Source organism: Trifolium pratense, linkage group LG1 (genome assembly GCF_020283565.1).
Source record: "Trifolium pratense cultivar HEN17-A07 linkage group LG1, ARS_RC_1.1, whole genome shotgun sequence".
Lineage (NCBI taxonomy): Eukaryota > Viridiplantae > Streptophyta > Magnoliopsida > Fabales > Fabaceae > Trifolium > Trifolium pratense.
Window position 1 is genome coordinate 4,271,457 of NC_060059.1, and position 19,403 is coordinate 4,290,859.

General features: G+C 30.5%; 3 protein-coding genes across 3 annotated transcripts; all 3 read left to right on the plus strand.

The window, feature by feature from the left end:
* The first annotated feature begins 825 nt into the window (after positions 1-825).
* LOC123882095 (amino acid permease 6-like) lies at positions 826-4,791 on the plus strand. The gene is made up of 7 exons (XM_045930895.1): positions 826-935; positions 1,049-1,282; positions 2,643-2,736; positions 2,827-3,041; positions 3,218-3,363; positions 3,757-3,984; positions 4,337-4,791. Exons 1-7 carry the CDS (start codon positions 860-862, stop codon positions 4,757-4,759), a joined length of 1,416 nt encoding a protein of 471 aa, XP_045786851.1. The 5' UTR covers positions 826-859; the 3' UTR covers positions 4,760-4,791.
* Positions 4,792-8,834: 4,043 nt separating this feature from the next.
* Positions 8,835-11,567, plus strand: LOC123882106 (amino acid permease 6-like). Its single transcript, XM_045930907.1, has 7 exons — positions 8,835-8,928; positions 9,057-9,290; positions 9,917-10,010; positions 10,149-10,363; positions 10,484-10,629; positions 10,721-10,948; positions 11,045-11,567. The coding sequence occupies exons 1-7, from the start codon at positions 8,859-8,861 to the stop codon at positions 11,465-11,467; spliced, it is 1,410 nt and encodes a 469-aa protein (XP_045786863.1). The 5' UTR covers positions 8,835-8,858; the 3' UTR covers positions 11,468-11,567.
* A 4,343-nt stretch (positions 11,568-15,910) lies between these two features.
* On the plus strand, positions 15,911-19,256 carry LOC123912284 (amino acid permease 6-like). The gene is made up of 7 exons (XM_045963209.1): positions 15,911-15,974; positions 16,090-16,323; positions 17,039-17,132; positions 17,448-17,662; positions 17,784-17,929; positions 18,156-18,383; positions 18,849-19,256. Exons 1-7 carry the CDS (start codon positions 15,911-15,913, stop codon positions 19,254-19,256), a joined length of 1,389 nt encoding a protein of 462 aa, XP_045819165.1.
* The last annotated feature ends 147 nt before the right edge of the window (positions 19,257-19,403 follow it).

Genomic DNA, 19,403 nt, shown 5'->3' on the forward strand with positions numbered 1-19,403 from the left:
GACTAAAGAAAAGATGAAAGATCGAGTGATCTAATACTTAAATACTTAAATATAAAAGGGTATTTAAGTCTTTAAATCAAATATTTATATTTCTTTTAGGAAAATACTAAACAGTGCCCCCGGGGTACTGTTTAAGGAACTAAATATAGTAATATCATATTGAAGTTTGTGCAGTCAACGCCTCGAAAGTCTAAAAAGTGTTATTTTCAATTTTAAAATTTCCTTTTTTAGTTTCCTTAACCAGTACCCCGGGGACACCGGTTAGCATACCCTTTCTTTTATCATACTTTTTATCAATTAAACATTTATTTTCTTTCACTTTCACTCCAACCAAACAACTTAAAAATCATCTCACTTTTCTATTCACTTTCTCTATCCACTTTGATTCCTTTAATATTCTTTTACTCTTACTTTATTTCCTTTCATTTTTTCTTCTTATCGAAACAAAGCCGCAGTGAAAGTGACTAAACTCTCGTGTGCAAATGTTTGTTTGTTATCTAGACTCCTAGACTAGACTCGTGAAATTGGGTCAACCCATTTGAGAAACGTACAAAATATCTCAGTAAAAAAAAAAATTGACAAAGGAAAAACTATGGAGTATGTGAAAAATGTAAGTAAAAATACTGTAATCCTAGAGTGTTGGAAACACGCGTTGAAGAAATAGTCCAACACGTATAAGGTAGCATTTTAATGTAATGCAACAAATGTTTATATTTCGTATTTCGTATGCCGCATTAAATACATGCTGACTTGAGAGTCAATCGTTTTCTTTAATTTAAGGGATAGGATAGTGCCTCAATTTCATAATCACTCACTTCTCAAAACAATTCAGAGACAACACACTGTGACTGAGCTAGCAATGGCACTTCAGCAGACTAATTTCTCCATTGATGATCCTATGAAATATGATGATGATGGTCTCATCAGGAGGACTGGTTTGTAATTGTACCATTTTATTTCATCAAAAACTATACTATAGTACATTTTCAATTTTTTTTTTATGACATGTTATAATTAAAATTGATAAAATTTTATGATGATGTTGAAGGAACATGGGTGACTGCAAGTGCACACATAGTGACTGCTGTGATTGGATCTGGAGTGCTGTCATTGGCATGGGCAGTGGCTCAATTGGGATGGATTGTAGGGACTATTGTTCTCTTACTCTTCTCTCTCATCACTCTCATAACTTCTTGTATGCTTGCTAATTGCTATAGGTACCCTGATCGTATTCATGGAATCAGAAATCCTACCTACATGACCATGGTCAAAAGTATTCTAGGTAATTTTTAATGTTGTATACTTTCAAATCATCATATATTTTGGTCAATTTTTTTTCTCAAAGTTCATATTTTTATCGCGCGCCAAATCTCAATCTTCATTACCATGGTCAATTTTTTGTCAAATTTCATATTTTTATCGCGCGCCAAATTTCAATTTTGATTATAAAGTAAATATAGATGGATTGCAATTGCATGCAATCCAGATTTCACATAGTAGTTAATTGGGCCGTTAAATTGAGAACAATTAATTTCATGCATCTAGATCTAACAATTGAGATTTGGTTGCATGTAAGCAAATTGTTAAGGGTGGTACTAATGTCCGTCCATTTGTGTTGTTTTATGAAATTTTCACTTCTCCTTAAGTAAAATCTTGAGTTTTACTCAAATTTTTTTTTATTATCAATTTCAAGTTTTTTATGTTTTATTTGTTTTAATTTAGTCTTGTATGATCTAAGATATTTGTTTTAAGAAAAATTGTTGGATAATTTAGAACAAAATGCATGTGTACTACTTGCACAATATGTTGTACTAATTGTGCTTCAAATCATACATCAAAATGTTGTTGTACAAAACAAAATCATATATCCGTTAAGAAGTGTTTTTTGTCCACCAACAAATTATTTGTCAAATCTTAAAAATAAACGGACACCTTACATTCGTGAGTTTCATAAAAGAATTTGTCGGTACTAAATACTAATTCTTTTGTTTTTCGTGGATGTTATTTTGTACGGATGATTGAATCACGAAACATTCATGAATATTGAATTAATTGGTATTTGTCGGATTCGGAAATCATAGTGGGTACGTATAGTGAAGAATTAATTATGTGTTTCCATGATTGCATTTTGTAGCAGATTCGCAAAACAACTTTTGTGACGTCCACCATTAAGATTTGAAAAACAATTTTTGTGACGTCCAACATTATTTTCCGGTTCTTTATAGTTTTATGAACATTACACTCAATTCCCTCGAAATACCATTTGTAAAGCCCCATTTTCTTGGACTTTAGGGGTTTCTCTTCAGACTTGAAGGCTTAAGTTTATGGTCGGGTGTTATAGTTTTCTTTCTAGGCGGGGTTCCCTTTTACCTCTGGGGGAACTCCACCTAATTCTTTCAGATTATTAGGCTTTATTCATTCCACCAATATTAAGTCATGTACTAGTTAGTTTCTTTAGCCCTTTCTCTACTTGTTGGTGTTCTATATGACCAACATAAGACTCGACTTGTTAGATATCACCGAGGGTTAGTGAGCATCATGTCGATGCTTAAATTACAATATTCTCTATTTTTATGTTAAATTATACACCCCTCTCTCTTTATGCAATACATATTATAATCTGTCTATCTCTTTCTCTACAGGAGGAGTTCAATCCAAGTATTGTGCATTGGCTCAGTACACAAATCTTGTGGGTGTAACCATTGGCTTCACTATCACAGGATCCATTAGCATGGTGTAAGAACTTCATAAATCTCTCACTAAATCTTCTCAATAAATCTCATTATATGATAATAGTGATAATAATACTTGCTTGTTTTTAAACAGGGCCATAAAAAAAGCCAACTGCTTTCATAAGTATGGTCATGAAGCAGATTGCAGTACATCTAGCTATCAATTTATGGCCATCTTTGGAATCTCTCAGATTGTATTAAGCCAAATCCCAAATTTCCATAAACTTTCATGGCTCTCTATTATTGCTGCTATCATGTCTTTTGGTTATGCTTCCATAGGCATTGGTCTCTCCATAGCAAAAATTATAGGTTAGACATTACTTTCATGTTTCTATAGACTTATCTGAGCTTATTTACTGACATAAACACTTATGTAAATAACTTATGACGTGTTCATAAGTTATTTTCATAATTTTTTCTGTCTAACTTATGAAAACAACTTATAACTTATTTGTACACGGTATAAATTATTTTTATTACTATAGGAGGAGACCACCATGTCAAAACAGGCCTTACAGGGCTTGTTGTTGGAGTTGATGTGACACAAACAGAGAAGCTGTGGAATACCTTCCAAGCAATTGGAAACATAGCTTTTGCATATTGTTTCAGTATGGTTATTGTTGAGATACAGGCAAGTAATTTTTAAACAACATAAATTCTTATTTGTAGCCGTCATACCTATTAATCGATTAAATAATAAACTTAATCGATTAATATGGTAGATTTGCAAATTCGGTCAATTTTTATCATAGTATATGAAATGTTTTAAACAATCCGCAAATTTTGCTCTATTTCCGCACATTTTGTGCATGGTGCGTCACAATTGACATTTCTAAATTCTAATTTCTTTGAAGGACCATAATTTCTAAAGTTTTTCATATATCATCTATATTATTCTACAAAGAGAGAAGTTTTCCATATAGTGGACGGTGAAATTAGTTCTCTGAATTAGTCGGTCTTATGGATATCGTGGTTTTAAAAAAAGAAGATAAAATCTGTTTTTGATTTTTTTTTTCTTGTACAGGACACATTGAAATCAAGCCCACCTGAAAATCAAGTCATGAAGAAATCATCTTCTATTGGAATTGCTATCACCACATTCTTTTATTCATTATGTGGTCTTCTAGGCTATGCAGCATTTGGGAACAATGCACCTGGAAATTTCTTAACTGGATTTGGTTTTTATGAACCATATTGGCTAGTTGACATTGGTAACATTTTCATCATTATTCATTTGGTGGGAGCTTATCAGGTAAATAATTGTTTTATGAACAAAAATGTTTCTACATGAACCTTATATTGAATTAAGTGCAGTCAGGAACGCATGCAATCAGTGTAGTCGGGAATGCATGCAATTAGAGTAGTCAGCAACTAAAAACTCTTTGATCAAAATAAGACGGTTCAAATCTCAAGACAATATTTTTTTTGTTTTGTTTTAATTTAATATAAAATTTTGAGATAAAATCTGAATAGTCCAATCAAGATCGGACAACCTACAATTTACTGACTACTGACTGCATGACCGTACCGATGCACGAAATCATATCCATATGGGGAGTAGTGAAAATAGAAATCTGATTTAGTCATTAATTTACTGTTTACAGGTATATGCACAGCCTTTATATTCAGCTGTGGAAAATTTAGGTAGTAAGCAATGGCCACAAAGCAAATTCATGACAAAAGAATATCATATAAGAATTCCATGTGTTGGCATATGGAGAATTAATATGTTCAAGTTAATATGGAGGACAATCTATGTGATAATCATAACATTGATTGCTATGATATTTCCATTCTTCAACAATGTTGTGGGTTTGCTAGGAGCAATATCATTCTTTCCATTGACAGTGTACTTTCCAACAGAGATGTATCTAAAACAAACTAAAGCGGCCAAATATTCTCCTGCATGGCTTGGACTGAAAATGTTAAGTGTGTTTTGTTTGATGGTCAGTCTTGTTGCTGCAGTTGGGTCAGTTGAAGGAATCATCTCAGATCTCAAGACCTATAAGCTATTCAAGCCTAATTAATACCTTGCTTCTACTATTTGTTAAATAAATAAGAATAGAACTTTTATTTTTGATGAGAGAATAGTAAAGATGTTCTTTTATCAAAACAAAAAATAAAAAAGTTGTTGTCAACAAACTAATTATATTATATATTTATATTATATATTATATATTATAATTATAATATATAATGTTAAGATATATTTTTGTGCATGATAAAGCAAATTTAGGTTTAATTGCATGTTTGGTCAATTACGTCTATTTTATGTTTAAATTTGATCTTTTACGTTTTAAAAGTTTTAAGTTAGTCATTTTAGTCAAATTTCGGTTTAAATCGTCTATGTTGCCAACAAATTTGCATATATGGATAACTTAGAAGGTGCCATATGCATGTTTTAGACGAAATTAACTTTAAATTTAACATAAATTTAAACGAAATTAACTCAAAATTTAACCGAAATGGCTAACTTATGTTGACTTGAGTAATGCAAGGAGCCACCTTAAAACTTTTTAAATATAAATGACCAATTTAAAATCTAAAATAAACGTAAGATTAAACTACACTCGCCAATTCAACTTTAAAAGCTCTTGTATATGACACACCAAGGAGGCAGATTACCTTTGAATTTAACTTTCTCTGTGATCATATATCAACCAGACTTTTTGAGCGACTTTCCACTTGAAGATGGTGTGGGAAACCTTGTCTCCAAGCAAGCTGCATTCACAGGTACATTCCTATTTTGCGCGAGTATTGATTATTAATATTTTTTTTGACAAAAGGTAATATCTTTAATAACTATATATATTAGCATTGTACAAAAAAAAATGATATTAGCAAAATTATAAAAAGTCGATATTTTGAAAACATGATTGAAACAATTTTTTTAAAACTAACTTTAATGTTTTTATTTTTTTGGTTTACAATGAAATCGAAAATCAAATCTACGACCTCTATCATACCACACAAATATTAATGTTTTCAATTTTATTTTATACTTATTTTTATTAAAAAAATTGTAGTTATTTAAATAATTAAAATTATCAAGGGAGTAGACTATATATGTGGGCATCCATACACATGGGATGAATTCAAATGATAATAATAAAATTAATAATAATGGTTTTTTTATCCAATATTTGGTAAAAATAAAAGTACTAGTTTATACTCCCTCCGTATCACAATATATGTCACTTTGACATTTTTATGCATATTAAGAAATGTAATTAATATTATATGAGAAAGAGAAATTATGAGTTAATTTACAAAATATTGTGGTACGGAGGGAGTATTGTATAATTTTTTTTTTTTGGTTTGCTATATAAAAAGTTTATTGAATTGGTGAAATTCATGATTACTTGGTCAAATTCTTTACTACGTTGACCAATTCTTTACCACTTTGACCAATTGTATATTGTTAAATTTCAATAACAATTCTTATGATATTTTTGGTAGAAAATGGAAACATAAGTTACATTATGTTTTTTTTTTCAAAAAAAGTTACAAAAAAGTTACATTGTGTTTTGGATAAGATTTCTTTATATTTTTTGTCAAAAAAGATATCTTTATATTTAATTAATTAATTACGCATTCCGCTATAAAATAAGTGTCTTGGGCAGTTTACCATTTCATATATATATATATATATATATATATATATGGATGCAAATTTTGATCATTAACATATTTTAGTTACTTATCGTTAAAAATTATAAAAAGTTGATATTTTAAAAATATTTATCGAGATAAATCAAACAATGACTTTCAAAAACTGATATATTAATTATTCAATAAATCTGAAAAAATGACTTTTGCTTATAATTAAGGATGGAGGGAGTATTTGAGTAATCTACTTTTGAACATAATTTTTTATTAATAAATAAAAACAAAGGTATGCATATAAGAGGGAGAAGTTATTATACATAAGTGTAATCCTTATGCATGGTACATAAATCAATAACATCCATTAGATTGAGCATCCACATGTAATAATCCTAGTCAATCTCAACTCACACACTCACACCTAATCTCACACCCCCCAAATTTCTCACGTACCCCCCAAATTACTCGCGCACCCCCAAATTTCTCGTGCACCCCCCCAAATTTCTAGCGCACCCCCCAAAATTTTTCACGCACCCCCCAGATGACTTGTGCGCCTAATTTTTTTTTAACCCCCCATATTTCAAGCCTAAACCATTTTGCTGTGGGAATGGTTTCAAAAATATACACTCCAAAACCATTAAGTGCATAAGATGGTTTTGAAGTACAACCTATAATTAGAATCATAATTGTTTTTTTTGGTACAATTATAATCATTATTTAAAACCAGTTAAATGGTTTCAGATAGTTATACACTAAAACCATTTGTATTGTAAAATGGTTTTATGTGTGTTTTTATGGTTTCAAAAATTCTGGAAACCATTATGCTGGTTAAATGGTTTCCGATAGTTATACACTGAAACCATTTGTATTGTAAAATGGTTTTATGTGTGTTTTTATGGTTTTAAAAATTCTGGAAACCATTATGTTGGTTAAATGGTTTCAGATAGTTATACACTGAAACCATTTGTATTGTAAAATGGTTTTATGTGTGTTTATATGGTTTTAAAAATTCTGGAAACCATTATGTTGGTTAAATGGTTTCAAATCACAATTATTGTTTGTATTCTAATTATAGGGTTGTACTCTAAAACCATCTTATACACTTAATGGTTTTGGAGTGCATATCTCTGAAACCATTCCCACAACAAAATGGTTTAGGCTAGAAATGTGGAGGGGACCAAAAAAATAAAATTGGGGGGCAAAAGTCATATTGGGGGTGTGCGAGAAATTTTGGGGGTGCATGAGAAATTTGGGGGTGCACAAGTAATTTGAGGGGTGCATGAGAAATTTGGGGGTGTGCTAGTAATTTGGGGGGTGCACAAGTAATTTGGGGGGTGCACTAAGTAACTTATGCATGGTGCATAAGGATAGCTTATGTATAATAACCAATCCCCATATAAGATATTTCAATTTGTCTCGCTGAATATTTTTAAAATATAAATTTTTCATAATTTTTTATAATCGATAATTAAAAATATTAGTGATCAAAGTTGTTCATTGACATATGTATAATGATCAAAAGTAACACCTAAAAATGGACGGAAGAACTAATATTTATTTTTATATATTAGTAAAATAATATAGTCAAAATAAGTTATAAATGTGTATATATGATTTTTTTTGTTACAAATAATATAAATGATTAAACTGTGACATTTATTTTCAAACAGAGAGTATTTAATTAGTGATTTTTTTTTGTTACATATTTAATCAGTGAATTATTCAATCCTATCCTAGTAAAAAAGCATCCAAGTTCATTGAAAGAGAAACGGATAAGGCATCCCAACTAAAATGGCATAGGTCAAAGACTAAAATTTGACAATGTAATAATAAACAAAAAAAAAAAAATTACATTGCAGATAATTTTTTTTTGTACAACTTTTGCAGATAATGTTTCGATTAAAAAAATGCAGAAAATGTAGTAAAAATCCACTGTGTTGGAAACACGCATAGAAGAAAAATTAATCACTAATGTAGCAAAGAAATATATTTTCCAACACGGTTTTTTGGCTGTATTCTCAAATATGCAAATTTCATTTTATTTTTTTTTTGACAAGAATTTCTTATTTTTTATTCTTATCCATCTTTTGTGTAAAAAAAAAGAAAAAAAAAGCTTATCCATCTTCATAATTTTTTCGACACATCATTTAATTACGACCGTCCTCTTATCCATCTTTATAATTTTTTAGACACGTCATTTAATTACGACCGTCCAAAAGAAAATTCATTTGGTCACACAACAAAAATGCATATAATTAATTATTTTAAAATTTATATTATTTAAGTATTTTTCCTTTCTATTGTTTTTCTAAATATGTGCGACCAAATAGTATATCCAAATTGTCATGACCATCCTTCTTATCAATGCATTAAATAGGTTGAAACTTTGGTCTTTGGCTAAGCATTTCATTAAAAAAAAAAAAACTTCAAATATCTCTTATAAATGGTCATAGTCATACTTTAGTGGCTTAATTTCATAATCAGTTTTCAAAGAAAACATAGCAAGCTAGAGAGTGTCATATGGCAGTCATGAGTAGCTTATCCATAGTTGATGGCAAATATGATGATGATGGTCGCATAAAACGAACAGGTTCATATCTCTTCTTGTCTAATCAAAATCAAAATTATATACATAAGTTATTCAATCAACATATTTTTTTCTTTTCATTTTCATATGTTATTATATTAACATTGATAATTAATTGCATGATTATGAAGGAACATGGATAACTGCAAGTGCACATATAGTGACTGCTGTGATAGGATCTGGAGTGTTGTCATTGGCATGGGCTGTAGCTCAATTGGGATGGATTGCAGGGACTATCATTCTCATACTCTTTTCACTCATCACTCTCCTCACTTCTTTTCTCCTTGCTGATTGCTATAGGTATCCTCATCCTGTTCATGGAATTAGAAATCATACCTACATGGAAATGGTCAAAAATATTTTAGGTAATTATTTATAAAATACTTTTTTTTAATGTTTTACTTTTTAGTCATATATTTGGGTCTGTTTTAGTCAAAATTCAAATTTTTATATTCACCGCGCCAAATCTAGATCTAACGGTTGAGATTTGACTGCACTCATAGACGGTAGCAATCAATTGGGTTGATATTGATGTCTGTTTATGTATGATAACTTTCACCGTGGAGTGCCTGAGTTTCAAACTCTAGACCTTACATATATAGTGGAACCCGAATCCTATGTAGTTGTGCAGTCGCGTGTTTTTGACGGTCTGGATCGGACGGTCCATGATAAGTCCATGATAAAGACATATTTTGATTTATGATCCGGTCTTTAAATTTTACACCGCGTGATATAGATGGGATGGACATAAACTCTTGACTGCATAGGATTTTGATCCTATATAATGTGTTGTTCCTACCAATTGAGTTATGCTTATGATGACACAAACTATTTTTACATAGATATTAACATCGATGTAAAAATGTGTTGGACCGGCGGAGCTGGAGAAAGACTCAATTGCGAAACACTTACAAAAAGTGGATTAACAAGGCATTAATTTTCTTTTGAAGTTGATTGTTGCATTGTAACCTTTTTATGTCTTTCTCTACAGGAGGAGTTCAATACAAGTTATGTGGATTGGCTCAGTACACAAATCTTGTGGGTTGTACTATTGGTTACACTCTCACAGGATCCATTAGCATGGTGTAAGAACTCTCACTAGCTAATTTTGTTTAATTACAAAGCCATGAGCTAGAATGAAAATAATATAATAATTTTTCATATCATAGTACTCAAAAATCAAAACCACAGTAATAATAATACTTGCTTGTTTTTGTACCTAGGGCCATAAAAAAATCCAATTGCTTTCATAAGTATGGACATGAAGCAGACTGCAAGGCATCCAATTATCTATTTATGGTCATCTTTGCGATCTTTGAGATTTTACTAAGCCAAATTCCAGATTTTCATGAACTTTCATGGCTCTCTATTCTTGCTGCTGTTATGTCTTTTGGTTATGCTTCCATAGGCATTGGTCTCTCCATAGCAAAAATTGCAGGTTAGACATTACTTTCATGTTTGAATTGACTTATTTGAGTTTATATTCTTCTGACATAAGTATTTGTACGAAAATAACTTATACGTGAGAATGTTTTGTTTTGTTCTTGAACATATATAGAACCGGGCCACCATGTCAAGACCGGCCTTACCGGGGTCGTTGTTGGTGTCGATGTGAATAGTTTGGAGAAGGTGTGGAATACCTTCCAAGCAATTGGAAATATAGCTTTTGCTTATGCTTTCAGTGTGGTAATTGCTGAGATACAGGCAAGTAATGTTGGCTTTTGCTTAATTCAGTTCATAATCATGTTAATTTGCACTTTGGATTATCATTAACAAATAATTCCTTCTTTTACAGGACACATTAAAATCAAGTCCACCAGAAAATCAAGCCATGAAAAAATCAGCCCTCACCGGAGTCACGGTCACCACATTCTTTTATGCATTATGTGGTCTTCTAGGCTACGAAGCATTCGGAAATAAGGCACCAGGAAACTTCTTAACTGGATTCGGTTTTTATGAACCATATTGGCTTGTTGACATTGGTAACCTTTTCATCATAATTCATTTAGTGGGAGCTTACCAGGTAATTAATTAATTGTTATATGAACAAAAGTTGCTACATGAATATTATTCTGTGAGAAGTAGAAAAAATTAATGTATTTATTTATTGTTTATATAGGTATTTGCACAACCTATATTTTCTATTGTGGAAAATTGGGCTTGTAAGAGTTGGCCAGAAAGCAAATTTATGACAAAAGAATATCATATAAAAATTCCATTGATTGGCACATTGAGAATGAATATGTTCAGATTAATATGGAGGACAATATATGTGATATTGACAACATTGATGGCTATGATATTTCCATTCTTCAATAGCATTGTTGGTTTGCTTGGAGCTATATCATTTTTTCCCTTGACAGTGTATTTTCCAATAGAGATGTATTTGGTACAAGCTAAAGTGCCCAAATATTCTTCTATATGGATAGGGATGAAAATGCTAAGTGGGTTTTGTTTGATTGTTACTCTTGTTGCTGCAGTTGGATCAATTCAAGGAATCATCTCAGAGCTTAAGATTTATAAGCCCTTTCAAGCTATGTAATCCCTTTCTTTTACTATTTACTAAATATATATTGGTACATTTGTTGAATAAAGCATGTGTGTACTTATTAATCAATAATATACATATGTACTTTTTGGATCATTTTCAGCTCTTTATTTTTATTTTATTTTTACTCAAGGAGAAGTAATTTGTTTCATTGCAAATAAGGTTTCATGGGTAGCACACAACAACTTATAGTATAAAAATTTGAATTTCTAAAATACATTGATTTTTTTTCTTAATATCAAAATACTCATACAAAACAATTTCTACGAGCATTTTTAGATGCAAAGTCATTGATAATTGTTTCTATATTAATATGTTCTATCATATCTTTATCAACCTTTCTTGTGACTTTAACTTTGAAAAACTTCTTTCTGCAAATGCAATAGTCACCGTCATATATAGTTAAGAGAATTTGATGAACAATTGCAACATTTGGAAAACAATCTGCGACTTTGACAAACTCAAGAATTTCAATTGCTGACATAAACACATTAGCAACATTTTCAACTCGGAAAAAATCATCTACGTCAACATCTGACAAGTTCTTATGAGAAAAAACAATCCTTATGATCATTCGCTAAAATTGTAATAAATATATTTCTAAATCATATTTTATAAAAGAAGCAAATCTTAAAATATTCTAAACAATTTTTTTTTAACACATTCTAAACAAAAATATAAACAATAAATCCTAACGGATATATCATTGTAAATATAAATCAAACATGTATTGAAATTGAAATATAAAATATCTTCACAAAATATTAAGGCATATTACTTTTGACACTTAAAAATTTTGATTTTTTATTTATTCTTGTGGCATATATAATAATATATCCGTATAAATAAAATTGGCCACCTAATTTTTGGGATCTAGGGCCGTCGCACTCTTCACCCTCCCTCAAATACGGCCATACACAAACAAAGTTAGTATTTTTTTTTTTATATAAGCACAAACAAAGTTAGATATACTTTTTTTTTTTTTAAAAAAAAAAGAGTAGCAAAGTGCTACTACCTCAAACATGAATAAATAAGCATAAGAGAGAAAGAGAAATACAAAGGAGGGAGATAGACCAAAACCTCCCTAAATATTGACCACCCTAAAGAAGGGTTTACCGGCTCTATTAGCTTCATAGCTATCCTTAATTACAAGAGGAATCTCATCCCAAATTGTTAGCCTATTAAGAGTAACACCTACATCAGCTAAACCATCAGCACAAAAATTACCTTCTCTGAATACATGTGATACAATGAAGTTCATATTCTGGGTAAGTAATAAACAATTTTGCCATCTGTTTCTTAATGTCCAAGGAATCAACATGGAGGAAATATTAAAGGCTCTGACCACAAGAATGGAATCAGATTCCAGCCAAAAGTTACTCCATTCTTTAGAGGCCGCAATTTTAATAGCGGTCATAGAACCGCATAATTCTGCTATGAAGGCAGAAGATGTACCTGTGTTTTCTGCAAATCCACACAAGAACTCAGCAGTGGAATTTCTAAAAATTCCACCACAAGCCGAAGAGATTAGTGTTGATGCTCCGTCAGTGTTGCATTTCACCCGGGTGATTGCCAAATAACTTCTTTCCACCTAAAAGACTTTGGATGGTGAATCTTTACATTAAATCTTTTCAAGGTAATGAAGTCTTTCATTGATGAAGTGGATAACTTGTTAGTGAGATTTCCCGCAGAGGATACATTTGCAGTGATCCAAGACACTGAAGTTCTCCAATCAGCCATCCCATCATTGAACCTGGCATTGTTTCTAGCAGTCCAAATAGCATACAGTATGTGAATCAAAGCTGACTTATGACTATCTTGTATTGAGGAGACCAGTTAAAATACGCAAGATGCCAAATATCACTCAATGATTAAAAATGTAAAGTCAAGTCTAATGTAGTAGCCCACCAACACCAAGTATTAAAGGCAAAACTACAAAACTACAAAACTACATTGAAAAAACATATGGAACATGGTTTCAGATTGCTTCTGGCATAAGAAGCACATAAGAGGGTAAGTTACAACCTTTCTCAAGCAATTTGTCATATGTTGGGACCTTGTCTAACATAACCCTCCAAGCTAGCAGAGATCTAGATGGTGGGATTTCTTTGCACAAAGTTAGATATAGTGTAACACCCAAAAAACAGTTCTCTTTGTCCTCTGACCATAACTCATTACTTAGTTAGTAGAGACATTGCATGTAATATGTAGCGACTGAAGTTCGAACTCTGACACTCTTACTTATTCAACCTTAAAAGATAAAATTTTAAGAATTTAATTTATATAGACTGTCGATATAAGTTATTTTACACATGTGTCCAATAATATACCAATACATCATATATTGTATTTAAAAACACATGACATATCATATTCAGTACATTATGGGGCATTGTTGCCGAGGATAATAGGCTTAATAGTACATAAAAAACAGAACACTCAATCAAACAAGCAGGACGCTGTAACAGCTAGGAACTGTCCGATCAAAATCTGGTGGTTAGGATAATTTATAGTAATTTTGTAAATGAGTTAATCTGATCCGTCCAATCTGATAATCAATAACCGAGATTAACTACTGCGTGCACCTGCTACATCAGTGAATCTGGATCCCAGAATAATAGTACAATTCATCCCGCTCATTTTACATGGATAACATAACTTAACAACTACGAATGAATTTGAATAGTTTACAACATAATCAAAATTTTTGATGATTAACTTCTTTGTTTATGTATAAGTAAAACAGTGTTCGGGGTTTCATAATTTCATTTTATCTTCTAATTTTCTTTTCCGAAACCGTATCATGTTTTTTAATCTTTAATCAGAGCCGTTGGTTTGATCACACGGTTGATGTAATTGTAGTAGGCACCGCTGCAGACAAGTTTGCTGCTGAGGATCCGAATCGTTGCAGTTTCTATTCATTTTGTTGGCTTCATTTTCCTTTTAAATTCGCTTGTTGGCTCTTTGTCCTATGAGTTATGTTTAAATCAAAGAAGTTGTGTTTAAATCAATATTTTCAATCGTTTGTCAAAAAAAAAAAACAATATTTTCAATTAGTAAAAAAAATAATCAATATTTTCAAAAGAGTCATAATAATGTGATAAAAATAGGTTCAAATTTAGTCTATAATATGAGATGTCCACATGTACCTGACAATGTCTTGAATAAAATCATCTTAAATATAGAAAGAATATATAGGGGGGAGATTCATTGAACTTTAGCAAAAAGGGGCTCGTAACTGTAAGGCGGCGGACAAGATTGCATGTTTATAAATATTTTTTGGGTGACGTTAACTTGTGCCCTAAGAGCACATGTTAAGCTACCTAAAAATAGAAATATATAGCATTTAATGATACAAAGAATTTAATGTTTAGAGAATTGAATACAACACAAGTTCAATAAATATTTTCCACATTTATCTTCTTAACATGTGCCTTAAGGGCACAAGTTAACATTCTCCATATTTTTTTAATGTAATAATATATGATATATAATGTACAGAATTATTGTAAAAAAAATGTACAGAATTTATTTTGATAAAATTTTTATTTTGATTAAATTTAAATAAATTAAATTTTTATTTTGACATAAAAATTTAAATAAATAAAATAAAATTTATAAAGGTGAAAATTTAAATATAATTAATTTGATAATCAATCAATTAAGTCTATGAATTAATTAATGATTAATATAATTAATTTAAATATGTGTTAAAATAATGATATTAGAATAAAATTAAATAAAATATTTAATAAAAATACTCTAATAGAATATTGCTAGCTGAGTTTTTTTTTCAAATAAATAAAGCTCATTTTACACTCTTCCAAATTTAGTTTCAAGTATCACTGCAATCGATCATAAGAAGCATAAAGTTTGATCTTGTGGTAAAAAACAAATCTTGAACTTTGAGGTTTCGGATTCAAGTCGCGTCAGTGATTTTGTGTAGGTGTTTTTTGAGCCGCACAAGGGTCGTATGAGCCTGAAAGTCTTCTTTACTTTAGACGAGACACTATCCTCTCATCCTACAAAGAAAAATAGCAAGTAAAGAGAGGGAAAGAGAACATGCATGCATATCATTATCGATTTTTTTTTGACAGAACATATCCTTATCAAATAACATATCCTTATCGAATAAGGCACGTATTATTTAGAAAGTATATTAAAATATAAAATAATTCTATAAACACAAATTTTTATTTAGAAAACATTTAAACACTTGAAATCATTCTTAAGTATGCAATTTTACACCGTTTCAAAAAAAAAAAACATGCAAATCTACAGCACAGTATATAAGAGCATTAAATAGGTATTAAATGTGGTCAGGTATTTCCTTAAATTCTTCGAAATAATCTTAGATTTATCTCTTAAAAGGGGTATTAATACATTATAAACTTCATATCAATTTCTAACAAACATAGAGAGACAGAGTTCATGGCAATGCAAAGTAGCATCTCCATAGTTGATGACAAATATGATGATGATGGTCGCATAAAACGAACAGGTTTTGTATTTTCTTATCTGATTAAAACTATATACATCAGTTATTTAATGAACGTTTTTTATTTTTTTCATATGTTATTATATTAACATTGATCATTAATTGTATGGTTATGAAGGAACATGGTTAACTGCAAGTGCACATATAGTGACTGCTGTAATAGGATCTGGAGTGTTGTCTTTGGCATGGGCAGTGGCTCAATTGGGATGGATTGGAGGGACTATTGTTCTCATACTCTTCTCTCTTGTCACTCTCCTCACTTCTATTCTCACGGCTGATTGTTATAGGTATCCTGATCCTATTCATGGAACCAGAAACCCTACCTACATGGATATGGTCAAAAATATTCTAGGTAATTAATTCTGAAATTCAGTTTTTAATGTTACAATTTCTAGTCAAATATTTGACTCTTTTGTTTCAACATTCATAGTTTTTTGACCATTATGAAAATTGGTTGAATCAAGAGTTATTAAACGGTAAATTTAGACCTAATGACTGAGATTTGACAAACGATATCAAACAATTTGAGGTGGTACTATGTCCATTTTAATTTTCAATTAAGTTAATTTTTTATTTGGTTCAATTTAGTTCGGGTGTTCTAAATTCTAAAATATTAATTTTGAGAAAAGTTATTGAACAATTTATAATGAAAATACATGGGCATAAATGCACAATCTATTATAGTATTAAATTAAGTGTAGTTATTAAAATTGTCCATAAATTTCAACCAGCAATAATTTTCAATAATTATTGTAAGTTTTTTTTTTGAAGACATAACTATTGTAAGTTTGTCTATCTAAAAAAAAAAAGGTTTACTTTAAATCATAAGTCAAAATGTTGTACAAAACACTATCAAAAAAATTGTTGTACAAAACAAAAAATTGTCAATTAAACAAAATTATTAATCTTTTAAGAGAAATATAGTCCCCATCACTTTATAGTTTATACCCTATCAAATTATGTAAGTCTGGACCATATGAATTTTAACTAATATTAAAGATTTTTTTGACTAATATTGTATTATATATAGTGTGTTATTAAAAATCTTTCTCTCTCTTTCTCTACAGGAGGAGTTAAATACAAATTTTGTGGATTGGCTCAGTATACAAATCTTGTGGGCTGTACCATTGGTTACACTATCACATCAGCCATTAGCATGGTGTAAGAAATTATAAATCTCTCGTCGTTGAATATTGTCTTGAAATCATGTAAAAATCAATGAAAGATTATTTAAGAGAGTTTATGAAAAAAATTAATGATATGATTGGTATAAAAATTAATGAAAAAAAATTAATGATATGATTGGTTTAAATTTATCTACTGATATAAATAAAAATATTTGAAAGATTATTTAAGAGAGTGTATGAAAAAAAATTAATGACATGTCTATAACCTGTTTTTACCTTATTTTAACATGTATGTTATAAATACTTAATTAAATTGTTTGACCAAAAATAATTGCATGTTTATGAACAGGGCCATAAAAAAATCCAACTGCTTTCATAAGTATGGCCATGAAGCAAACTGCAATATATCCAATTATCCATATATGGTCATCTTTGGAGTTACAGAGATTTTACTAAGCCAAATTCCAAATTTCCATGAACTTTCATGGCTCTCTATTCTTGCTGCAGTTATGTCTTTTGGTTATGCTTCCATAGGTGTTGGTCTCTCCATAGCCAAAATTGCAGGTTAGACATTAATCTAATTTATTTAGAATTTTAGGAGAGTTTAATACAATTTCTCCTAAAATTAATAATGTACAATTTTAGCTGAATGTTTTGTTTTGTTTTGTTTTTCAACATATATTAGAACCAGGGCACCATGTCAAAACAGGCCTTACAGGGCTTGTTGTTGGAGTTGATGTGACAGGCACAGAGAAGATGTGGAATACCTTCCAAGCAATTGGAAACATAGCTTTTGCATATGCTTTTAGTAACGTAATTGTTGACATACAGGTATGTTTCGGTATCGGACACATCGACATGTCACATACAATTACATTGGATTATATCATTTCTTCAAATTGTTGTCAATGTCGACGTGACAGTATCCTTGTTGTGTTCGGTGTCTGTGCTTCATAACACCTAATTCATTTCATAGTGAATTCTTATTGTTTTCTAGGATTAGGGCCACAATTTCTCAATTTTCTTATCTATTATTATGTATCTCATTTTTATATAGGACACATTAAAATCAAGCCCACCAGAAAATCAAGCCATGAAAAAATCAGATATTACTGGAGTCACAATCACCACATTCTTTTATGCATTATGTGGTCTCCTAGGCTATGCAGCATTTGGAAACAATGCACCCGGAAACTTCTTAACTGGATTTGGTTTTTATGAACCATATTGGCTTGTTGATATTGGTAATCTTTTCATCATTATTCATTTGGTGGGAGCATACCAGGTAACTAATTATTTTGTGAAGAAAAGTTGCTACATGAACATTAAGGGTGCATTTGATCTGCAAAAAATTAGTACCGGACAGAACAGTATAAGATAGAACATTACAGAACAAAGTTTAAGGTATTGAATAAATTTTGGGAAAAGCTAACATGTTCCCTTAAGGCACTTGTTAGTATACTATAGATAGTAAATTTGCAAAATTTAATCTTATAGGATGTTTTGATGGATAAAAGGTTATTTTGGTTTTTTAAATAATTTGTTATGTAGTGGAGGACATGAACTTCAATTTTTGTCAAGTTTCTTGACCTCCAGTTTGTCCAATCTCAAACAGTTTTAAAATCAAACACGCTGCAATTAAAATTATTCTGTCCAATCCATTATTTTTTACCAGATCAAATGCACCTTAATATTACCTAAGGAGTAGCAAAAATCAACATTGATTATAATATTTATTTATTGTTTATAGGTATTTGCACAACCTGTATTTTCTCTTGTGGAAAGTTGGGGTAGAAAGCGTTGGCCACAAAGTAAATTGATGACAAAAGAATATCATATTGGCACAATTAAATTGAATATGTTCAGATTAATATGGAGGACAACATATGTGATAATTGCAACATTGATTGCTATGATATTTCCATTCTTCAACAGCATTGTTGGTTTGCTAGGAGCTTTGTCATTTTTTCCCTTAACTGTGTATTTTCCAATAGAGATGTATTTGGTACAAGCTAAAGCGCCAAAATATTCTCCTATATGGATTGGGATGAAATTTTTAAGTATGTTTTGCTTGATTGTCAGTCTTGTTGCTGCAGTTGGATCAGTTGAAGGAATCATCAAAGACCTCAAGACCTATAAACCATTCATGTCTAGTTAATCCTCTATAACTTCTGTTTAATGTATTATATATATAATATTGGTACTTTCATTGAATAAATCGCGTGTAGTTTTAGCAAAATAAAACGCGTGTATTTGTACGGTATCTGTGTAGCTACATAGTCGATCTTCATGTTTGATTTATTGA